The sequence below is a fragment of the Ovis aries genome, chromosome 5 (assembly GCF_016772045.2).
Source record: "Ovis aries strain OAR_USU_Benz2616 breed Rambouillet chromosome 5, ARS-UI_Ramb_v3.0, whole genome shotgun sequence".
Taxonomy (NCBI): Eukaryota; Metazoa; Chordata; class Mammalia; order Artiodactyla; family Bovidae; genus Ovis; species Ovis aries.
Window position 1 is genome coordinate 13,068,811 of NC_056058.1, and position 24,662 is coordinate 13,093,472.

The 24,662-nt window shown below is 53.4% G+C and overlaps 1 protein-coding gene across 14 annotated transcripts in view; it reads left to right on the forward strand.

Moving 5' to 3' along the window:
* DNM2 (dynamin 2) overlaps positions 1-24,662 on the forward strand; it is an 88,361-nt gene that overhangs the window by 21,946 nt on the left and 41,753 nt on the right. For all 14 annotated transcript variants that reach the window (XM_060415478.1, XM_042249954.1, XM_060415480.1 and 11 more), the window contains exons 2-4: positions 9,479-9,552; positions 21,180-21,329; positions 23,234-23,437. In XM_060415478.1, coding sequence (XP_060271461.1) covers positions 9,479-9,552; positions 21,180-21,329; positions 23,234-23,437 — 428 coding nt within the window. The remainder of the gene's footprint in view (positions 1-9,478; positions 9,553-21,179; positions 21,330-23,233; positions 23,438-24,662) is intronic.

Here is a 24,662-nt window from a genome sequence, read left to right on the forward strand (position 1 = left end):
CAGAAGGCCTCGGATATGGAGGGAAAGGGGCCCATTCAGGCTCCATTTGGAGGTGGAGCCAACAGGTCTTGCCTCTGGGCAGGGTGGGAGACGAGAGGCAGGAGGGGTCCTGTGGTCTGAGTCAGGGGTGTAACCACACTGCCTGCCCCTTGGGTTGACCAGAACACACAGTGGCACCTTCCTTGGGACACTGAGGGCAGGCGGGTGACCGATGGTTACTGTTGGCTGGCATCGGGAGGGGACATGGGCAAGTCAGGGAGCAGGGCTGGGACCGGTGGGGTGTGCACAGACTGGGTGCTATAGCCTTGGAGACTGTATAGCCTTGGAGTCGTGATGACCTGTTTCTGTTCTAGTAATACCGCAAAGAGGCCCCGTGGGTAGGTGAGGGGGGCGACTAGGGGCTCTGCCTCGTTGGTGTCCCACCCAGGTTCCCCTCCTAATTCTGCTGCTTCCTTTCTGAGTGACCTGGGCAGGTCCTGAAACAGAGCCTTAGTCTACCTACCTGTGAAATGGGAGTATCGGCCCTGACATCGTTCAGGTTTGTTGTTGTTTAGTCGCTCGGTTGTGTCTGACTCTGCAACCTATGGAATGTATCCCTCCAGGCTCTTCTGTCCATGGAATTTCCCAGGTAAGAACAAGGAAGTGGGTTGCCATTTCCTCCTCCAGGGAATCTTCCTGACCCAGGAATCAAACCCATTGCAGGCAAATTCTTTTCTGTGTGAGGCACCAGGGAATCCCAGAGGGTTTACTGAGATGTTGCTCGGAATGGATTAGAGCTGGGCTGGGTGGCAGCCCAGGGTTCCCTGTATGAGAGCCTGAGAGAGGGAGTTGGCATTGCTCTGGCACGTGGGGCTCCAAGCCAGGAGCTCTTCCTGTGTCTGGCATTGGGCTGAGGTCTCCCAGCCACACTGAGGCTTAGGGTGACCCCATGAGGATTTTTTAAAAAATTTTTTTGGCTATACCTTGCAGCATGCAGAACTTCTCAGACCAGGGATCAGACCCATGTCCCCTGCAGTGGAAGCGTGGAGTCTTAACACCTGAACCAGCAGGGAAATCCAGCCTGGGGAGGATTTGATTATGAGGGAGGGATGGATCCCAGTCTGGGCCCTTGCCTGGGCCCTCACAGGCTCTGGATTCGGGCTGGTTCATCCACTGCTAGCTTCTGTGTTTGCCCTCTCTAGGGGTCCTCTTGGTTTCCATTGTTCGTGTCTCCACTCTTCTGGGGGTGGGGAGAGGGGTGGAAGTCAAAGGGCTGCAGGAGAGGCCTTGCTTTCCCTTCAGAAGTGAACACACAGCTGGCCTTCTGAGTGGCCCACAGCTCCTCCTGCTGCTGTGCCTTTCCCTCTCAGCCCCTACTGCCTTTCCAAGAGCCCACGGCACCTTCTAGGGAGAGGCGGCCCGTCTCAGAGCCCAGAGACCGAGGCTCCAAGAGGGTGTTGAGACTTGCCCCAGGTCATGTATCCTGGCGATGGGTGGTGTCCTTCCGTCCCATGGACAGCAGGACCAGTGCCCAGGGAGGACAGAGTCTTGCCCAGGGTGGGAGCAGATCTGGGCGTTGAACCCAGGTTGTCTGGCTCCAGAGTCCATTCAGCGTCGCATGAGCACCTGCTTTATGACAGGGCTTCCCAAGTGGCTCCGTGGTAGAGAATCCACCTGTCAAACAGGAGATGCTGGTTTGATTGCTGGATCGGGAAGATCCCCAGGAGAAGGAAATGGCAACCCACTCCAGTATTCTTGCCTGGAGAATCCCAGGGACTCAGGAGCCCGGCGGGGCTACAGTCCGTGGCATCTGGAAGAGTCAGACTCCCCTGAGTGACTAAACGACAACAGCTATGTGACAGGCACTGTTCTAGGTGCTGTGGACCCAGTGGTGACCAGTCTAGGTGAAGTCTTGTCCCAACACAGTCCTGGCCCTTCGCTGGAGGCCCTGTTGGTGGGAGTGGGAAGCGGAGGGTGTGCATTTGGGAGAGAGGTGCAATCTGCTGCACCTGCAGAGCCTGAGCGGAAGGGTTTCCTGGCAGAGGGAACAGCCTTTGCAAAGGCTTGGAGGCCAGAAGCACAGGGGAGAATCCAATGGCTGAGGGGAGAGGGGCTCAGCTGAAAGCAGGCGGTCCTGGGGGGATGGGCAGGTGAGGGACCCTGTCAAACCTGTGATCAGTCATGTGACCTCTGCAGGAGGAAGGCTTGGAGGCCCAGGCCTCTGTTTGAGGAGGATAACCACGGTCAGACGCCTGGGGCCAGGGCTGGGCCCAGTGGATTAGAGGACAGGGCTGCTGAAACTATCAGAGTTAACATTTGTTGGAGGGCTTCCCTGGTGGCTCAGTGGTAAAGAATCTTCCTGCACTGTAGGAGATGCAGGTTTGATCCCTAAAGCAGGAGGATTCCCCTGGAGAAGGAAATGGCAACCCACTCCAGTATTCTTACCTGGAGGATCCCATGGACAGAGGAGCCTGGAGGGCTCCTCTGTCCATGGTGTCGCCAAAGAGTAGGACATGGCTGAGTGACTAAACAACACTTATTGAGCACCTTCTGTGTACCAGAATAAACTCCAGATCCTGTTCTGGGGAGCTGACATGGGGAGGCAGACAGGAAGCAGATAAGTGGCATGTGGAGTGTTTGTGCTTTGGAAGACGGTTGAGGGGTTGGGGGGGGGGGGTTGGACCTATGAACGAGAATGGGAGAAATCTCCCCAGGGAGGTATCGTTTGCGCCAGAGCTACAGGGAGCGAGTCATGGGCGGAGGAGGAGCCTGCTTGTCTGGTACCCAGCTGCCCTCTAGGATGAGTGGGATTTTCCCATTGCGCATGCGTGCCGAGCCGCCGAGTCGTGTCCAGCTCTTTTGCGACCCCATGGACTGTAGCCCACGAGGCTCCTCTGTCCATGGGGTTTTCCAGGGAAGAATACTGGAGCAGGTTGTCATTTCCTTCTCCAGGGAATCTTCCTGACCCAGTGAAGGAAGCTGCATCTCTTATGTCTCCTGGATTGGCAGGAGGTTCTTTCCCCATTACTAACTAGGAAACCCAAATCAGAGAGGCTGGGAAGCCCGCCCAAGGTCACACAGTACGAAGGGCAGCCTGGGGCACTGTGGCCCTTGCAGCAACAGGGAAGAGAAAGGAGGCGCATGAACTCATACTCTGAATCAGGGGAGGGACTTGGTGTGCCCAGTGGAATGTGGGTGGGGTCTGGGAGGAGGAAGCCGAAGATTGAGACTTGAAAGTCCCTCTTGAGAAGTGGACAGTCAGTGTTGAGGCAGAGGGGCCCAGAGGGTGGGGGTGGGTGTGGCTTCCTTCCACTCCCCCGACCAGGAGGGCCCCAGGAATGCCGCTGCTGCTGGGTGCCAGGAAACCCTGTGGGCGGGCCTTAGGGCACAGCGGGACCTTAGGCCTCTCATTGAGCCCCTCGGAGATTTTGGGGGGGTGCTTTTCTTTGTGTGGCTGTGCCAGGTCTTAGTTGCAGCTCTTCAGTTGCATGGCATGTGGGATCTAGTTCCCTGACAAGGGATCAGACCCAGGCCCCCTGCAGTGTGAGCGCAGAATCTTAGCCATTGGACCACGAGGAAGTCCCTTTTTTGAAGTTTTTATTTTGAATTGGGGTAGACCTGACCAATGAACATGTTGTGATGGTTTCAAGTGAACAGCGAGGGGACTCAGCCATACATACACATGCATCCATCCTCTCTGGGGACTGCTTTTCAGGGACTGTTGAGACTGAGGGTGCCTGGTGCAGTCCGAGGCTTCTAGATAACACAATCAGATGGATCCCAGGGCTCCTGGAACTCCCAGCCTGGTGTGTGAGGCCCCCGTGCCCACCCAGCCTCGTCCCTCAGCCTTCTCCCTCTCAGGCTCTGCCTCCTCTGGCCTCTACTTGTCCCTCCCACTTGCCACCAAGTCCCAGCCCCAGAAAGCCACCTTTCCCCGGCGAGGGCCTGGAGCACCCATCACACTGGCCCTCATGTTCCTCTGAGGCTCTCATTGTCCATCGTCTGTGGTGTCATCATTGTGCTCACGGTGCCCGGGCCCCCGGACGCACCCAGAACGGTCACAGGGCAGCATGTGCCAACAGCAGGATCGAAAGCCTAGTCATGGCCGGGGAGATGGCTGCAGCTTCCACAGCAGACGTGCAGGCCCAGAGGGTGGGGGTCTGGCGGTCAGAGGCTCAGACCCCACGGGCTTCCGTCCACACTCCTGGGTGCCGAGTGACCTTAGTGCCCAGCCTCTGGGCCTAGTGACTTCCATAAAATGAGCTCACAGACCACCTCGTCGGGTATTGTCGTGGTTAAATAGCCTGAAAAGCCCTCTCAGCTTCTTGCCTGGCATACAGGGAGCCCTCGACAAATGTGAGCTACTCTTAAAGTATTTTTTGGAGTCAGTAGTCCATGTGGATGAGGTAGAATTCAAAGATGTTTCAGAACCTGCCGTGACTCTCCCTCCCAATAGGCGCTTGGCCAACCTGGGCTCTGGTTTGAGGCTTTTTATTTACTTAGAAAACACAGACTCTCTTCCGCACCTTTTGTTTTCCTTACTTGATACACCCAGAAGGAAGTTCCGTGTCAGGAGATAAAAAGCTCTTTTTTGCTGTTGTTCTTGGAGTATGTATTTGTGGATGTGTGTGACTGCAGAGTGGCATGAATGGGCCATCATTTAATTAGCCTCCTCCATGGGCTTTAAAGTGCTTTCTGGCTATTGTTTACTCACTAAGTTGAGTCTGACTATGAGGCCCCATGGACCATGGGATTTCCTCTGTCCATGTGATTTCCCAGGCAAGAATACTGGAGTGGGTTGCCATTTCCTCCTCCAGGGGATCTTCCCGACTCAGGGATTGAACCCATGTGTCCTGCATTGCAGGCAGATTCTTTACCACTGAGCCACCAGGAAGCCCTTTAAAATTCTTTAGGTCTGAGCTAGTCCCCTCTGGGAAACGAAAAAGATAATAATGTGTCCGTGGGCAGATTTTAATGGAGTGTTTTCTGTGTGCTTGAGTGTCTGAATCTTCGTGAGCGCATCTCCTGGACCTGCTTGTACTCATGGCCTTCCTGGGACTGAACTCAGATGTGGCGTTGTCCTAATTGTAGATGTACACCTTCATTGTTTTCATTTTTGAAATGAACGCATGCATTGGTCAGATCAAGATAGAGGGTGTTATCATCATCTCCGAAAGTCTCCTCCTGCCCCTTCTAGTCAGTTCCCCACCCCACCCCCCCTACCAGGGGAGAGGGGGAACCAACTGCTCCGATTTCTATCAGCGGAGACTTGTTTTGCCTGTTCAAGGTCACGTCTGCCCTGTGACTCAGCAAGAGAAATGGGGCATTCATCAACAAAAGGCACAGGTGAGAACATTCAGAGTGGCTTTATTTGTAATGGCCCCGAGCTGGAAGAAGACCCCCAAAAGCCACATCAGCTCGTGAGTGGATGATCAGACTGTGGTCTGCTCCTGCAGGGGCTTCCTGGGTGGCTCAGTGGTAAAGAATCCGCCTGCCAAGCAGGAGACCTGGGTCCAATCCCTGGATGGGGAAGATGCCCCAGAAAAGGAAATGGCATTCCAGTCCAGTATTCTTGTATGGAGAATCGCATGGACAGAGGAGCCTGACACGCTGCAGTCCACAGGGTCGCAAAGAGTTGGACACAACTGAGTGACTATAACAACAACAACAACAAATCTGCGTCAGTCAGTTGGTGGGTGAGCAGACCAGTCCATCCGTGCAGTGGCACACCAGTCAGCTAGGAGCAGGAGCCGGCTCAGCCGCACACAGCAGCGTGAGGGAGCCCGCCCGCGGGACCCTGGGGACTCCATTCCCACGCGGCTCCTGTCTCGTTCGCTCGCTGCCTCTTACCCCCATGGCGTGTCTTCTTTGTCCCCAGCACCTCCACTGCTCCACTGGTGTGAGTAATACTTGAGTGAACAAGCCGGTGACCTTGGCCAGGTTGCAAAATCCTCACTGATGCTCATTCTCCTTATCTGCCAAATGGGAGGCTGGCAGTCGCATTCAGACGGTTACACTGCGTGAAGCGGGCATGACGTGCCTCGAGCAGGGCCGGGGTGGCCCACAGATTCTTTGTGCTCTGGAGCGTGGCTCCATGGCTAGTGTGCAAGGTGTGGAGGGCTTTGAATGTGCTCCCAGGAGCTGCGGGCTTCATCCTCTAGGGACTCGTGTGTGTCCTTGGGATGTTCTCCTCTTCTTCCACGGTTCTTCTCCATCCATCCTGTGCCCCTGGTCATGGCTAGCTGGTGCCTCAGCTCCTCTGGATTCTGTCCAGTGTCTGTTGATGCCTTCTGGGTCCCTGCTGTCTCCCAAACCAGTCCTTATCATTACTCACCTTGACCAAGGCAGTCACCTCCTGCCTGCCTCTCCACTCCCACCCTCCCCCTTGAAGCAGTCAGTTGTTCAGTCACCAAGTCACATCTGATTCTTTGTGACCTCATGGACTGCAGCACACCAGGCTCCTCTGTCTTCCGCTATCTCCTGGGGTTTGCTCAGATTCACGTCCATTGAGTCGGTGATGCCATCCAACCATTTCACCTTCTGCTGCCCCCTTCTACTTTTGCCTTTAATCTTTCCCAGCATCAGGAGAAGGCAATGGCACCCCACTCCGGCACTCTTGCCTAGAAAATCCCATTGACAGAGGAGCCTGGTGTGCTGCAGTCCATGGGGTCGCTAAGAGTCGGGCTCAACTGAGCAATCTCACTTTCACTTTTCACTTTCATGCATTGGAGAAGAAAATGGCAACCCACTCCAATGTTCTTGCCTGGAGAATCCCAGGGACGGGGGAGCCTGGTGGGCAGCTGTCTATGGGGTCGCACAGAGTCGAACATGACTGAAGTGACTTAGCAGCAGCAGCAGCATCAGGGCCTTTTCCAGTGAGTCAGCTTTTCGCATCAGGTGGCCAAAGTACTGGAGCTTCAGTTTCAGCATCAGTCCTTCTAATGAATATTCAGGGTTGACTGGTTTGCCCCCCTTGCAGTCCAAGGGACCCTCAAGAGTCTTCTCAAGCACCATGGTTCAAAAGCATCAATTCTTTATAGAAGTGGCCAGAGGGGTCTTTTAAAGTCACATACCTTTAAAAGCAAATGAGGTAGGGAGTTCCCTGGCAGTCCAGTGGTTAAGAATCTGAGCTCCCACTGCAGGTGCTGCAGGGTTCAGTTCCTGGTTGGGGAACTAAGATCCTGCACTCTGTGTGCTGTGGCCAAACGAAACCAAACCAAACAAAACCCTGGCTGTCCCCAAACTCTATCAGGTAGCTTTGCTCTAAGAATGATGACCTCTATTGTGACCTCCATCGTCACCTCAGGCACCCCTCTCTGGGCCTGTCCTACTCCAGCACCCTACTCTGCTGCTTGCCAGTAGTACCCCCATAGGACCTCCAGAGCCAACCTGCCTATACAGGGTCCCTCATCTCAAAGGCCTCCACACCATGTGGTCGGTCACTGCCAGATCCCTGTGTCCAGCCAGAGGAGGCCCTGCCTGAGTGTGGTGACCCTACCCACCGTCCGATGGGGCTCAAACCTCACAGTGCATGGTGTGTGACAAGGGTACGCTTCCTCCCTTCCTCCACCCACTGGGTGAACAGGTTCTGAGCCTGTGCTGAGAACCAACGCCCTCCTCTGGGGCTCTGTCCGGACAGAGGTGCTGGGGTGCTTCTGAGACACCGTCTGTCGTAGTACTGGGAAGCCGGGTGGCACCAAGGATGTTTACCTAGAGTTCTGCACAAATTTCAGATAATCCAAATGTATCAGTTCAGTTCAGTCACTCAGTCGTGTCCGACTCTTCGCGACCCCATGAGTTGCAGCACGCCAGGCCTCCCTGTGCATCACCAACTCCCGGAGTTCACACAAACTCATGTCCATCGAGTCGGTGATGCCATCCAGCCATCTCATCCTCTGTCATCCCCTTCTCCTCCTGTCCCCAATCCCTCCCAGCATCAGGGTCTTTTCCAATGAGTCAACTCTTCGCATCAGGTGGCCAAAGTATTGGAGTCAGCTTCAACATCAGGCCTTCCAAAGAACACCCAGGACTGATCTCCTTTAGAATCCAAATGTTTACCTGGGTGCAAACTTGTTTAAAATTCCCTGAGCCTAGAGCCTTTCTCCATTTTACACGAAACAGAATCCTTTGCATGCCCTTAGTGACCTCTGAGAATGGTGCTTCTACTCCTTTGCCCACTTGGATCTCCTGCTCTTTCCATTGCCTTTATTTAAAAAATACATATATATATTTACTTGGCCATGCCGGGTCTTAGTTGTAACACACAGGCTCTTTAGTTGTGGTGTGCACTCTCTCGCTTGCAACATGTGGGATCTAGTTCCCTGACCAGGGATCAAACCCAGGCCCCTTGCACTGGGAGCACTGAGTCTTAGCCACTGGGCCACCAGGGAAGTCTCAGTTGGCTTTCTCAATGGTTCAGGATGGTCTCCAATCTTCCCACCCTGTGTGAAACCAGGTGTAAGTCAGTGCAGGTATTGCCTGAATTTTCCCATAGTAAAGTCCATAGCGTATTTTTTTAAAAATAAATTACTTTATTGAGGGATCATTTACATGATAGGAGATTCACCCATGTTAAATGCAGTGATTTTTTAAAGACACTTATAGTAAGTATTAGTAAATAGTACCACAGTCCAGTTTTAGAACATTTCCATCCCCCAGAAAGCTTACCACTCTGTTTCTCATCCCCATGACAACCAGTGATCCACTTCCCATCTCTTTCAATTTGTCTTTTGGGGACATGAAACACATCGTAATTTTTTTTAAGTCTTTTTTTTAAATTTGTTGAAAACATTCTGGTGTTTAAACCTTTTTTGTTGGAGTATAGTTGATTTACGATGTTGTGTTTCAGGTGTACAGCAAAGGCAATATTCTGTTTTATGTTTCGGTTTTTTGGCTGTGAGGCAGGTGGGGATCTTAGCTGGCCGAACAGGATCACACTCGCACCTCCTGTGTTGGAAGGCAAGATCTTAACCCCTGGAGCACCTTGGAAGTCCCGAAACACGTTGTATTTTGTCATTAAATAACTTTCCTTTTATTTTAGTCTTTATATCATATGTATGACATTATATTACTTTAAAGCATGTAGGTCAGAAATGTTGATATATGGCAGAAACCAACACAATATTGTAATTATCCTTCAATTATAAATAAAGGGAAAAAAACTGCAAAAAAAAAAATGTACCAATGTCTTTTGAGTCTGGGGGAAATGGTCCAAACATTTGTCAGGACAAGGGGCCTCTGAACGTGCTGGGGCTGGCACATAGCCAGGCGAAGGGAAAGGGTTCCCTTTGTCACCAGCCTTCAGTCCTTTCCCTCCCTGTCCCTCCATGGCCTCAGGACCCTCCAAGGCCGGAGCAGTCCCTGGTGCCCTGCTAGGGTTGATGTCTTTGCTGAAGTCACGCAGATTGCAAGAGGGCATTGCTCCACCATCTGTGGTCACACTTCCTGCCCCCTGCCAGCCGGCCTCGTGAGTAATTTCTGTCCATTTCCCCTCCCACAGGGACTTCCTTCCCCGAGGATCAGGAATCGTCACTCGGCGGCCTCTCATCCTGCAGCTCATCTTCTCAAAAACAGGTACGGTGGGGCAGCTGGCAGCCCAAACAGGAAACAAGCGTGGTGGCTGTGCCTTGTGGGAGCCAGGTGGCTTCCGAGGTGTCCTGGGAGGCCGTTTGGGTCTGCATTCCCTTTTTCCCAGTGTGCAGAGAAGCTGAAGCACGGTTCATGGAACACCTCCACCCACCCCAAGCATCAACTGTGACTAGGCTGCCAGGGACCACATTTTTTGCTCTAGATGATACGTTCTTGCTGGACACTTTCAAAATCAGAAGCAGACAGTGTGACACGTCAGCCTGAAAGGCTTTGGTGTGCTCCCTTTGCAATAAGGACACCCTCTTGCACTCACAGAACCACACCCAAGAAAAGCCGTCACTTCTACATGCTCCCTTACCCCAGTCCATACTCAGGCTGTCAGCTGTGCTCCGGAGACCTTCCCTGGCTGCTTCTGCAGCGCCTGGGGTCAGTGCCACGCTGCCTTTCATTGTCCTGTCTACTCTTCATGAGAGCCGCATGCTCACCACTTCTTTTTAATCTTGTTTTCCCATTACTTCTTCTTGAATTACAGCACTGACTTTAGGGAGAGACCTGGCCTAACTGTTGCATATAGAATGGCCCACATGTAGACTTTTTTTCTATCCCCCACCTCTGTTCTTCCTACACAAGTCTGATATGACATGGGCATGTCTCCTAGCATGAAACTCACCTAACTTCCTTGTAAAAGCATCTCAGGTCAGAGGCTGGAAGGGGTGAAAAGGGCCATTGGAGGTGGGACCTCTCTTCTCTCTAGAGCCCCCCGGAGTCTTCCCTACTGACCTGGAATGTCAGCCACAGCTGGTTCAGTACTTGGGGTGCCAACGTCACCACAGGCTGTGTTAAACACCCCCACTCTGGGGAGGCAGCTAATATATCCCCATTTTCCAGATGGGGAAACTGAGGTTTAACCACCTGCCTTTCTGGTGGGCGCCAGACCTGGGATGGGCACCCAGGCAGGTTCAGACCTCAGGCTCCACAACTCAGCTGACCCTAGTCCCGCCCTCTCATCTTCATTCATCCAATCCACCTGCAGGAGGGTGTGACACTAGTGAGAGACGGCAACAGATTGGTCCAGTGGCAAGCCAATCGGCTGCCTCCTCTGGGTTCAAGCGTCCAGTCAGCTGTGCCAGGAAAGCCAGTGGCTGGATTGTGAGATGTCAGTGGGCTTGGCACATTGGGTTTCTGTTGCACATTCACTGGGTTGGTGGATGAGGGTGGTGAGAATCTGCGTTTTCAATGAGTTTCCAGGTCATGCTGATGCTTTTGGCCTCTGCCTACTCTGGGAAAACCTCTGCCCTGGTTTTTGGGGGCTGAGAGCTAATACTGCCCAGGTTCAAACCCTGGTGCTGTAGCTTACTGGCTGGCTGGCCCCTGGGGAGGGAGTGTCGCTCACAGCTGTGCTTCCTGTCTGGACAGTGAAGATAATAATAGTACTGCCTTTGTCAGTTGCTGTGAAGACCGTGCTATTCAATACACGTATAGTCCGTAGAACAGTGCCAGGCACACTGCAGGCCCTTGCCATGTGGTGCCAGCCCAATGGCTTCAGCATAGCTTGCTGGGAGAACAAGTTGGCTGCCTTCTGCACTGGAAGGTCACAGGCTTTGTCATGGCAGGAGGGCTCTCCCACCACCTCCCCAGTGACTGTCACCCAGCAGCGGTCCAGGGAGCACTGGGTTGCCTGCCGCAAGCTGGTCCCAGGCTGGGGCACAGTGGTGAGTAGGACCAGGGCTGCTGCCACCACCTGTCGCCTTTCCTCTGTTTTTTAATGTAATTAAATTATTAAGTTTTGGCTGTGCTGAGTCTTCACTGCTGTGAGGGCGTTTCTCTAGTTGCAGCAAGCAGGGGTTGCTCTCTAGTTGTGGTGCCCCGGCTTCTCGTTGTGGCCTCTGTTGTGTAGCACGAGCTCTAGGGTGTGCGGGCTTCAGTAGTTGCCTCACTCAGGCTTCAGCAGTTGTGACTTGCAGTTTCTGGAGCACAGGCTCGATAGTTGTGGTACACGGGCTTAGCTGCCCCGCAGCACGTGAGATCTTCCTGCACCAGGGATCGAACCCGTGTCCCCTGCATTGGCAGGCGAGTTCTTTACCACTGAGCCACCAGGAAAGTCCTGTCACCTTCCCTCTTGATGCTCCTGTTAGTGCTGGTGGTCAGTGTGGGGGGACCCTTGGGTGGGGACCGAGAGGGAGACACATAGGCACGGCCCTCCCTGGATGGAAGTGTGTGTGGTGGTGGCGAAGGGAGTCTAGCTGGACTTCTCTGACAGGAGGTGGTGTGTGAGCTCAGGCTGACAGGGGCTTGGGGGTGTGTTGGGGAATGGGAACTCGGCTTCACAGCAGAGAGGGGTTGCTGGTGCAGACCTTGAGGCAGCGATGCCCACTGTGGCCGGCTGGAGGAACTGAAAATCCCTTCTAGAGGCGGGGAGGAAAGAGGTGCATGTGACAAACGACAGTCCCGGGAGAGCACACATCTGCCCAGAGCCTGACCCGGGGTCATGCTGAAATCACCATTCCTGTTGCCTCACTTCACAGAGGAGGGGACTGAGGCCCCTTGCCTGAGGACACACAGGGAGGCTGTCTTGAAAGCCCAGTCGCGAGCTCATTCTTAGGGCTGGTTTGACCAGATCCCGAGGCCACAGGTAGAGAAGAGACCACGGGGACCACCAGCTCTGGAGCAGGGGTCCCAGGAAGGGATGGGTGGGAGCCATGGAGATGAAGACGCTGAGCCACCTGTGGATCCTGTTGGGCTCGGGGAGAGAGATCCGGGGTGTCCCACCTGGGCATGCTCCTTTCTGTGTCCCAGCTTGCATACTCCACCCCCAGCCCCATCTGACCGTGGCATTGAAAGTCTCTCCATGCAGATGTGAGCTAGGCCTCGGCCAGATGCCAGGAAGGCAGTGTGAGCGCTCAGAGGGGCCCGGCTGACCCTGAGCTCAGCCTGTTGGGTACGACAGACATGGGGTTGCTGTGGCCAGGCGGAGAGGGGAGAGCGCAGGGGACTGTGGGAGGGTATATCAGGCATCGGGCTTCCTTGGTGGCTCAGTGGTAAAGAATCCATTTGTCAACACAGGAGACAACGAGTTCCATCCCTGAGTTGGGAAGATCCCCTAGAGAAGGAGATGGCAACCCATTCCAGTATTCTTGCCTGAGAAATCCTGTGGACAGAGGAGCCTGGTGGGCTGTAGTCCATGGGGCCACAAAGAGTCGGACACAACTGAGTGTCTGAGCAACAGCAACAATATCAGGCGCTGGATCTGCTTTGAGCCAGGGCTTGGGGAGAACCTTCCAGGCAGGGCAGCAGCTGTGTTGTGAAGCTGTGAGGGGCCGGGAGGCAGGTGTGATGAGAGATCCAGACACTGGGAACCTGAGTGGTGTTCAGGGTGTGGAGAGACTGGCTCAGCCCACTGCCTGACTTGTGGAGGAGGGCCAGGCAGAGGCAGGAGGGCAGGTGGAGAGGCCAAGGGGGGCGGCAAGCCTGCTGCCAGGGAGAGGTGTTGGGGCCCGGGCCAGGGTGTTGCTGTGGGGGCAAGGGCAGAGTCTAGAGTGACCTCGAGGTGGGGAGCCTAGGTCGCTGGACTGGGGGAGACACCCTACCACTAGGGAGGAGGCTGAGTGCAGTGAGGGACATGGTTGTGGCTTTTAGAGATTCCTGGGGGCCACACAGGGCTGCGTGGCTCCCCGAGATGAAAGTTTTGTTCAGCTGGTTCTCAGAGACAGGACTCTAGAGCCAGGCTGCCACCCCTTCTTGTCTGGGCCCTTCAGGCAAGTGGCTTCCCTCTCTGTGCCTCAGCCTTCCTGTTTGTAAAACGGGGGTGATAGTGGTGACTGCCTCGGGGCCCTGGCACCCCATGAGACTGGTGTGGCCATTGCCTCTTCTGGGGTCTGAAGTTCCTGGTACTATAAGGTTCTAATCCGTTGACTCCTGGGACCCCCCTGGTGGTCCAGTGGTTAAGACTCCACGTTTCCATTGCTTCTAGGCCTTTTGGCTAAGATCAAGTGAAGACTCCTTGCTTCCACTGCAGGGGGCACGAGTTTGGTCCCTAGTCCGGAAACTGAGATTCCACATGCCACATGGCCTGGCCAAGGATAAGAAAACAAAAAACTAATTCTCTTGCAGCGCACAGAGGTGCCCTACTTCTCCTGGTCCACACCGGTCTCAGTGAGCCATTATTTTAATGGGCTTAGTTTAAAAATTACCTTAGACCATAGCCACCAGGAAGTTCAGTGGGTCGTGGGTGAACCCTGCTCCTCCTTGTGAACTGCCCCTGGACCTCATAAACCCTGAGCACTGGGGACTGTTCTTGTGTGGAATGTGCCCAATCAGGGCCTCCAGAGCCTTCCGTCCCAGCTCTGACCTTGGCCGCCGCTCACCGGAGCCAGAGAGATGTCAGGGCTTGGCTCTTGGCCTCCTTCTTGAGGCTTCGTGGCCCCCTTGGGACCAGGCTGGCCTCTGAAACCTCACTTCCTCCTGGTGCCACAATCTTGCTCCTCTTCCTCCAGACCAGCTCAATTGTTTCCGCCTCTGGACCTTCCCCCTCATTGCAAGCCCTGCCTGGAACACCCTGCCTCCTCCCCCTCCTCCTCGGGGTGAGCCTCACCCCAGCCACTGCTGCCTTAGTTATTGTGCAGCGTATGTTGTGAGGCAGCATCCTGTTCGCCCGGTTTCTTCTGTTGTTGTTTTTAAAAGACTTGTATATTTATTTGTTTTATTGTTAATTTTTGACTGTGCTGTGTGCAGGCTTTCTCTTGTTGCTGTGCACGGGCTCTAGAGTCCGCGGGCTTCAGTAGCTGCGCCACCCAGGCTTAGTTGTCCCGTGGCATGTGAAATCCTCCTGGACCAGGGATCGAACCTGTGTTCCCTGCATTGGCAAGCAGACTCTTAACCCCTGGACCACCAGGGAAGTCCTCGTATTTTCTTGACAGTCTGTCTTTCCTCCTCAGCATCAGTTCTGCCAGGGCAGGGATGCCAACCTGCCTTGTCCATCACCCTTCCCCCGACCCAGCGTGGGGTCTGGCACCCAGCAGGTGCTCCATCAGCCCGGGGCTGGTGCCTAACCGTGCCCTAAGGGCTGTTGCTGTGCTCTTTCTCTGGTGGGAGAGCATCCATAACTGTGTGTGCGCCCCTTTCCTCACCTACTCTGGCCGCAGCAGGGACCTTTCTATAAAGCCTGTAGACCCTGCAGCAGTCAGGGCGTGACCTTGTGTCTTCAGGTGGAAAACAAGCTGGGAGCTGACAAGGGTCAGGATGGTAGCCTGGGGCTGTCACCTTCTGCTGCTGCTAAGTTGCTTCAGTGTCCGACTCTTTGTGACCCCATAGACTGAAGCATGCCAGGCTCCTCTGTCCATGGAATTCTCCAGGCACAAATACTGGAGTGGGTTGCCATGTCCTTCTCCAGAGGATCTTCCTGACCCTGGGATCGAACTCGCGTCTCCTATGTCTCCTGCATTGGCAGGTGGGTTCTTTACCACTAGCTCCACCTAGGAAGCTCCAAGGGCTTCTCCAGGTGTATTTGTTTTTTCCCCCCACCCCACATCAACAAGCAGTTCTCCAGTTCTTAGTAGACTCTTACCAGGTGTCCTCCAGTTTAGCTCAGTTCTTTTTTTCTTTTCTAAGTCTTCATTGAGTTTGTTACAACATTGCTTCGTTTTATGTTTTATTTTGTTTTTTTGATGGGGAGGCATGTAGGATCTTAGCTCCCTGACGAGGGATTGAACCCGCCCCTCACTGCACCCCACCCCCGGCCCCCCTGCATTGAAAGGTGAAATCTTACCCACTGGACCTTCAGGGAAATCCACGATTTAACTCAGCTCTGACACTCCCTCCCTGGAAGCAGCATCACATCCCACAGGTTAGGGGCTCAGTTCCCCCCAGACTGTCTCCTCGCCCCCGCTTCCAGTGCCAGCCCCAAGTCCAGGCTGTCACCTGTATTTCTAACCCACTGACTATAGACCAGAGGTTCCAGCGTGCCCCTCCTTGGGTTTGATCAGTTTCCTGTAGAACTCAAAACATTTTACTCCCAGAAGGGACAGAGGGAATTGCTGCATGAGGCAAGGTGTGGGGAAGGGGCAGAGATTCCTCACCCTGTCTGAGCTCATACTCTCTCTCCCTGCACCTGCTCCCCAACTTGGAAGCTCTCTGAATGCCATCCTTTTGGGGTTTTATGGAAGACATCGGAATGGTTGATGAAATCGACCCCATTAGTGCTTCAACCTCCAGCCCCCATCCTCTTCCTAGAGGTCAAAGGATGGAACTAGATTACAACCTCATTTTTCAAATTTTTATTTATTGACTGTACCACGTGGCTTGTAGGATCTTAGTTCCCTGACCAGGGATTGAACCCTTGCCCCCTGCATTGGAAACCCAGATTCCTAACTCCTGGACTACCAGGGAAGTCCTTGTCCTGTGACACTGTGGGGAAAGTGAGATGCTCTCCACCTGGCTCTCATCTTCCTGTCACCTCCCCAAGTAATGTGATGATGCCTGGTTTGCCCTGTCCAGGCCTGAGGGGCTTTGGCTGTTTTGTTTATTTTTTAAATATTTTATGAAGTTTTAGCATACCGCATTCTTAAAGATATACAGTAAATTCTTTTTTCTTATCATACATCTCTCCTAAATTTTTCTCCTTTTGTTTTCCTTTTGTATCTTTGATCTTTTTTTTTTTTTGGCCATAGCGCTCGGTTTGTGAGCTCTTAGTTCCCAGACCAGGGATCAAACCCATGTCCCCTGCAGGGGAAGCTCAGAGTCTTAACCACTGGACCACCAGGGAAGTCCCTGTCCTGTTTCACTGTGGGGAAATTGTGGTGTTAAATTTATTTTTGAAATATTTTATCAATTTTTAGCATCCCATAGTCTTAAAGACATATACTGAGTGCTTTTTTCTTTATCACACATCTCCTGTCTTTTTCATCTTCACTCTATACCCTTGACCTTCCCATACCACTTGGCTTGTGGGATCTTAGTTCCCAGACCAGGGATCAAACCCAAGCCCCCGGCAGTGGAAGCTCAGGGTCTTAACTACTGGACCACCAGGGAAGTCCCCACTTCATGATTCTTAAGCAATGCCAGTCCCTCGAGGACACCATCTCAAGGGGTATGCCTGGGGGATGCCCGAGGCGGGGGATTGGCTGTTGAACACAGTGGGGACCCACGTGGGAGTCACGGAGAAGGGAATGCTGTCTTAGGCTCTGGCACTTAATGCTTTGCAGCAGGCCGCTCAGTAGTTAAGTTTTAAGCTGTTACTATGCACTGGGTGCCAGGGAGAGCAGAGACCGGAACTGAGTCTCTCGCAGTCCCCTCTTGCAGCTCAGTCCCCTCTTGCAGCTCAGTCCCCTCCCGCAGCTCTGGCTTTAGGAGGGGACACAGAGCAGGTGGTGATGAGGATCACCTTGAAGGGCTGGGTGCTGGCGCTGCTGGAGCCCAGGTGGTCCAGGTGGGCCTCCCCGAGCAGCTTGTCCTGAAGGAGACAGCGAACAAGTCCTGGGCAGAGGGCTGGACCTCCTCCTCGGAGAACAATTGCAAGTGCATTCCCAGACCCCACAGGATGCAGGAGGCTGGCCCCTCAGAGTTCGCAGCTCGACGGCTGGACGAGGGCTTTTCCCGCTGTATTCCAGGCCCGGCACTTGATCCCACAGGCCTGGCCCTCCTGCCAGGGCAGCGCTGCAGGGCTGCAGTGGATGGGTGGCCGTTGGGGCTGTCAGAATGTTATGGCAGAGGCCAGGGACCCAAGGGACTGGCGGTCTTAACTGAGCATGAGGAAGGGAAGGTTTGAAAAGGCTGCAGCCGCTGTGGGGATAGAAGGATCACCTCTATAGGAAGGACCGGGGATCAAGGCAGGCACAAATTTTCTCCAGCATTCAAGCATTTACAGAGCTGTGGAGCCGCAGGCTGAGCACTCTGCCAGTTTGTTCTTTTTTAAAAAATTGTTTGGCTGCGTCACTCTGCATGTAGGACTTTAGTTCCCTGGACAGGGACTGAACCCATGTCCCCTGCATTGGAAGTGCAGTGTCTTAACTACTGGGCTGCCAGGGACGTCCCTACCTGCATCATATCTTAACTATCCTCATGGGAAAACTGAGGCGCAGGGGTAGCCTGGCCAGTGTGGACACCCCCATGCTTTCTCGCCATTCCCCCTAGACCCCACTGGGTCTGGAGCCTCCTCAGGGCATGGGGGAAGGTCTTCATTTCAGAGATGAGGTGGACACCATCTCTGCCCACCCCCTCTAGGAGGCCCCTCCTGGTATGTTCGGACTCTTGGCTGAGCTCCCCAAGCACCTCCTGTGACTTGCTTGTGCCAAGCCTGTCTCCCCCATCAGACCAGGCTCCTGGCTCTGGGTTGGGCCTGTGTTGATAAGAAGTGCATTGGGAAGACGGCAGGTGACCCCACCAGAACCTGTTCCTGTCCAGCCTCCTGGGTGTCCCACTTGGTGGCCGTGGGGGCGCTGGGCCACCTCCCGGAAGCTGAGGCCGGGGCTGTGTTGCCCTTCCAGCGGCCATTTTGGTTGTGCATGTAGTTGCAGAGCGCCTCCTGCATGCTCAGAGCCCTGTGCCCCGGGACACAGAGCAACACAGATTCCGATCCCTGCCCTGTAGGTTGACCTTCTCCTGGGGATCAGAGGAAATGCACAGGCTGGCGAGGTCCACCATATTAGAAGGTGGTGGGTACTTGGAGGATCCTAAGGAAGGGAAAGGGGAAAGAAACTGAGGAGGTTTGTCATCTTACCTGGGAGTGAGAGAAGATCAACACTTGAGAGGAAGGGACCCATACGGGTGTCCGCAGGCAGAGCGAAGAGCCAGTGCAAAGGCCTGGAGGCATGAATTCAAGGGCTTGGAGTGAGACACCAAACAAGCCCATGTGGCTGGAGAGGCATGAGTTGAGATTAGAAGTTGGGGGAGGAACCTTAGTAGGGCTCTGTGGTGTTGGTGAAGACTGGGTCTTATTGGGGTGAGATGGGAGCTCAGGAAGATTGCAAGGAGAGGTGGCCAGCATCTGGCTTTAAGAGGGTCAGTGCTCAGGCTGGGTGGGGAAGCCTGATTGTAGGAACTTTCTTACCTTGGTCTGATGCTGGAGTCTGGCACATGGTCCTCAAGTGACGAGAAACCCAGGGAGAGAAGGCAGGTGGTGAGGGATGGGCCTGGCTGACTCCTGGACCTTCCGCTTGGGCACAGAGGGTATGATTTCTGCTGTCCACTGACTTTGTGGGGAAGATGTCATGGTTTCCCAGTACATCTCCTGCTCATCTTTGACTTGCACAAAGGGGCTGGCAGAAGGGAAGGCTGCCAGCACCTACTGGGTCCCCTAAACAGAACCCAGGGCGACCTGGCTCTGATATGAGAGGAGGTCCAAAATTCAGGATGGCGTGCCCGGTGGCTTGGAGTCAGGAAAGGCTCCCTGGAAGAGGCAGCAGGCAGGCAGGCCCTAGAGGAGGAGGAAGTGAGCTGCAGCAGGCTTGGCAGGGCAGAGGTTTTTCAAGGGACAGCGCCTATGTCCTAGTCTCCAACCCTGTTCCCATCCTCCATCCCCCTGCACTCCTGAAAGAGGGAGGAGTATCTTGTGAATGCTGAGCCCTCGGCCTTGAGCCGGAAGAGAACTGAGGTTTGCTGTGGGGGTTGGAGGACTGTTCCATTTTTGGAGGTGGCTGCAGGAAGAGCAGCCGAGAGTAGCCGAGTGTTTCCTCCTGTTCCCGTGGAGGGCTGTCCTTGGGAACTGGGTCAGCTGATGGGGGTGGGATGGTTGCTGCTGCACCCTCCAACTACTGTCCTCAGTGCCTGCTCCCCGGTGACCAGTGTCCATATTGATCTGAGCCCACAGAGTCTCCTGACCCCTGCAACAGAGATTAGACAGGTGAAGAGTCTGCCTGTGGCCTCATGATGCCCACGTGATTTGAGAGCCACTGCCTGAAGACAGATTATCCATGCTCCAAATCCCAGCTCCACTGGTGAACTTAGCCAGCTTGCTTCACCTCCCTCTGGCCTCAGTTTTCCCATCTGTGATATGGGCATCATGGAGATACCTACCTGCTAAGCTGCTGATTTGTGAAGAGCAAATGGGACCACAGACGGGGCCTGGCCAGAGCAAGCAAGCGTTCATTAGGTGACAGATGGAATGACAGGCCTCCTTGTGCTCCTGACTTTCTGCCGTGTTAGGCCTCTGGGCAGAGATTCTCGGCCTGCCTGGCCTGTCTCTGTTGCGGGGCTGTTTCTCCATCCTTTGTTCTGATGCAGCTGTAGCTATGTCTGTGCTGAGATTTGTGTAGCCAGGTCTCCTCCTGGTGGACATGGAGGCTATTTCCAGTTTTTTACGCTGAGAAGCAGTGCACATCCTTGCATCTCTGTCATGAACTAGCTCTTTAGGCTGTTTACCCGCCAAACTTACTTCCTTCTTTGTAGCATCACTCGCAGGAGCCATGATCTCTGGGCCTAGAAAGTTCCCCCGCTCCAACATTTACTATGAAATTCAGACACATGGAAAAGTCAGGAATTGTACAGTGAACACCCATCAACGCAGCACATGTGTCCTGTGATAAAAGGTTTTCTTTCTTCCTGCTTTACTTAACTCTCTGCTTTGGATTTCTCTTCCTTGATGGCAGTACCAGCACTGTCATTAGTCAGTTTAAAAAAAAATCTATATATATATATAGATTTTATTTATTTATTTGGCTGCATCAGGTCTTAGCTATGGCACGTGGCATCGTCATTTGGGGCATGTGGGCTCAGTTGTCCCGAGGCGTGTGGGATCTTGGTTCCCCAACCAGGGATTGTACCCAAGTTCTCTGCTCTGGAAGGTGGGTTCTTAACCACTGGACCACCAAGGAAACTCCTCTAGTTACTTCTTCATTTCTCTTCATCTCAGTGTCAATAATGGCTTTCAGTCACCTCGGGCTTAGAAGGCCTGAAGAGTCCAGAAAGCGTTTCTTCTGAGAGGGTCGTGTGTAAGGACCCCATGAACAGCCAGGAAAGAAGGCAGGACAGAGAGAAGGGCTTTGGTGAGGCCAGCTGTGGTGGGGGTGCCTTGGGGAAGGAGAATGGTGAGTCCCAGGGATACACGCCGGGGATCTCGCTACCCTGGAGGGCGCTGACGGCTTAGCATCCCAGCAGGGCAGCGGCTTTAAACTGTGACCTACATGAGGGAGGTTCTGTGTCATCACCCAGGACTATCTCATGTATAACACCGGAGCAAAAGCTTCATCAGTCATCCATCCCTGCGTTCCAAGGGATGCAGGTTGATAAACAATAATGGCTGGTCACAACCAGCTGTTGGATGCTGGTTTTTGTGGGGCTTTTTATTTTTGTTTTACTTGTAATATGTCATGACTTAAACCATGTAGTTCTGCAAAATGCTTCATGAGAATGTGCATTCCACAGTCAGCGTTTTTGCCACTTTTGTACCTTGTGGAGTACCCGAGGTCTGGAAGGGAGCGCGATCTGTAGGAGGGCCCCCCTCTAATACCTGTCAAGAGAATGAATCCGTTGCTCCCCAGTTTCCTGGAGGGCCTGTGACTGAGTCTTCACTTTCTCTACTTGACAAAGCTCTTTTCCCAGGAGGCCGTCTGATTCCCTCCAACCACCCACAGCACAACTGCTTCTCTTTCTCACTTGGAGTATCTTTCTTCCCTTTCCAGAATATGCCGAGTTTTTGCACTGCAAGTCCAGAAAGTTTACAGACTTTGAGGAAGTCCGACAGGAGATCGAAGTGGAGACTGACAGGGTCACGGGGACCAACAAAGGCATCTCCCCAGTGCCCATTAACCTGCGGATCTACTCGCCACACGGTAGGAAGCAAAGACCCCTCACTTGGGCCAGGAGAAAGCTGACAGTGGGCCAGTCACGGGTCGGGGCGGCCTCACTCTCGTGAAGAATATGCTCCTTCCTGGTTTTCCTCACAGATACACCCTCTTGATCCACATCTGATAGGAATGTGGTACGGAGAAGTCTACCTCGGCTCCAAGAAAAACAGCACGCCAGGGAGACTGTCGGGAGTGGTGGGGCCTGGGGCGAATTAATTGCAGCACGTATATTCCTTTTAAGGGAGTAACCACAGCTTGGCTCCCTGGTAAATCTAGTCCACCCAGTGATGCCAGCCCAAGGCAGCCAGGTTTTCTGGTTCCTCAAGAGGAGGCAGAAAGCCAGATTTTTCTGCATAAGGTCCAGATTTTAAAACTGCATCACGTAAATAGAACAGGCAACCTGTAGCCACACACAGCCTTTGACTCAGCAGCATGGACTGCTGACTTAAATGGCATTTGATGAATATTCCAGCCGACTCTTAACACCTCAGTAAGGGTTCTTTGTGATTTATTTATTTATTTTTGTACATGAACTTTTATTTATCTTATTTTAAAATTTTTGGCCACACCCCGCAGCATGTGGGACCTTAGTTCCCCAGCCAGGGATCGAACCCGTGCCCCCTGCATTGGAGGGGTGGAGTCTTACCCACTGGACTCCCAGGGAAGTCCCTGTGATGTTTTTTAATATATTTATTTTTAAATAAATGATCCCTGTACAGGATGCATATTCAAAAGTTAAAAAAAAGGTATACCCAGCAAAAATCTACCCTACTTTCAAAATTACAGATGGATTTCATGTTCTTCAAATGATATACAGTGTATATGTAGGTAGTTATGAATATGTGGGTATATCACATATGTGTGCTTTGCTACTTTTACTCAAATCATAGCTGATAGGAAAGTCACTGATGTCTCTCTTCTTGTATGAGTGCATCTCAGCATGCGTTTTTATTTTTTTGGCCTTACCACATAGTATGTGGGCATGCGGCATCTTGATCACCTACCAGGGATCGAACCCATACCCCCTGCATCGGGAGCACAGAGTCTCAGCCACCAGGATAGTCCCTCCGAGTGTGTTTCTTACCAGAGAATCTTCTTTTTTGCTTTTAATAATTCCTTGATATTGACTGAATCGATGTGCTCATGATGCATGTGCAAAGTTATTTAACCTTTGAGAGCAGTTCCAACCTACACATGCAAGTATCCAGATTTAAAATTGTTATCACTGAGAATAATTATAAATGGAGCATAACCGTATTGTGAATCACTGTATTATACGCCTGAAACTCATACAGTATTGTACTTTAGCAATACGTCAATAAGAAAAAAATATAGTGACTTCACTTTCACTTTTCACTTTCATGCATCGGAGAAGGAAATGGCAACCCACTCCAGTGTTCTTGCCTGGAGAATCCCAGGGACGGGGGAGCCTGGTGGGCTACCGTCTATGGGGTCACACAGAGTCGGACACGACTAAAGTGACGCAGCAGCAGCAGCAGCAGCATAGTGACTTCATTAAAATAAAAACAAACTGGGACTTCCCTAATGGTTCAGTGGCTAAGACTCCGAGCTCCCAGTGTAGCGGTCCCAGGTTCGATCCCTGGTCAGGGAACCAGATCCCACATGCTGCAACTGAGACCCAACGCAGTCAAATAAATATTTAAAAACAAAACAAAACTGTCTCACTGAAATAGAGTACAGAGAGCGTGTCCATAGGATGGGACCCTAGGCGGGAGTTATCAGGTCAAAAGTTTGGATCCAGTTGAAACACAGGAAGAATCCTGAGGCCTGACGCCCAGCCCCGGGGGAAGCAGGCCAGGTCTCTCCAGGGCTGTGTGTGCCTCCCCCGCTCCTGGCTCTTGACCGCCTCTCTCTGATTTCCCCTGTAGTGTTGAACCTGACCCTCATCGACCTCCCAGGCATCACCAAGGTGCCCGTGGGGGACCAGCCCCAGGATATCGAGTACCAGATCAAGGACATGATCTTGCAGTTCATCAGCCGGGAAAGCAGCCTCATCCTTGCCGTCACCCCTGCCAACATGGACCTGGCCAACTCAGATGCCCTCAAGCTGGCCAAGGAGGTCGATCCTCAAGGTACCTGCCAAGCCCCATGGCAGCAGCTCCCCCTTTCCCACACTTCTCAGCCTCTCGACTTGCCCCACATTCTCAACTCTGCATCACTGGTGATCTCGTTGACTCACAATTTCCCCTAGAAAAGGCCTGGCACACCGCATTTCCCATGAGGGCCAGCTATTCTAGAAGGGTGTCCACTGGGAGGCCAGTGTGTGGCGGGGAGCATTCCCCCTTGGCAAGTTGGTCCTTGCTTTGCCTGCGCAGAGAGCTAGTGTGGGGAGTTGGGTGTGGGAAGAATGCAGGCCTCTTTGGGCACAGATGGGACTCCCGATCCCACTTCAAGAAGTTATTCTTCCCCCTTGAGGCTTGGTCCCTCCTGTTGAAAGAAGCACTGCAGTCCTGAGTTAGAGAGCTGCCGAGAGGACCGAGGGTCTCCGCATCAGTGCTCAGGGGCTGGCGGGACAGGTGAAAGGAGGACGAGTTAGTGAAGCCAGTGGGGCAGTAGGGAGTGGTGGAGACTTGGGCATCTCTGGGTCATCTCTGGCTCCGGGCATTCGTTCAGTAAACGTCAGTTAAGCCCTGGCTGTGTGCTGGGATCTGTTCCGGCCTTGGGGACCCTGCAGGGGACAGTTGACAGGGAGCCCTGCCACCAGTGGGAGCGACAGACTCCAACAAGGAAATACGCGTGTGGGATGACTTCAGGCAGTGGCAAGCACGGGGAGCAAACGGAGCCCATTCAGAGAGGCCGGGGTGGCCGGAGTGGCCGGAGCAGAGTGAGCCAAGGACAAGGTGGGGAGGCTGCTGGGAGCGGCTGGGCCAGTCTTTGGGCTTTGGTTCTTTGGGCTGCGGTGGGGAGTTGGGTCTATTCTGACAGTGGTGGGGGGTTAGCAGAGTCTGACACACACACAAGTACATTTTCCAAATTGTCTGCCGACTGCTTGAATCCCGCAGCATTCTGGATGCGGTTAGGGACCTCCACCAGTGAGGAGCTGGGCGAGATAGGCTCTGTGGCCTCACGGTCCCCAGTGCAGTCAGTTGAAGGTGGCCCCGAGCTCCTCGAAGCTCAGGGCTCTGCCAGCTCTGCCCCCAAGGTCATCAAGGCTCACTTTCCTGGGAGGCCACCCCCTGCCCATAGCCCCCCAGGCCTTCCTGTGCCCCGAGTCCAATACCAGGTCATGAATGTGACTATGTCCTGATCAGGACAGAGGCTGATCAGGCAGCAAGGAAGTAGGGGTGAAAATGGTTA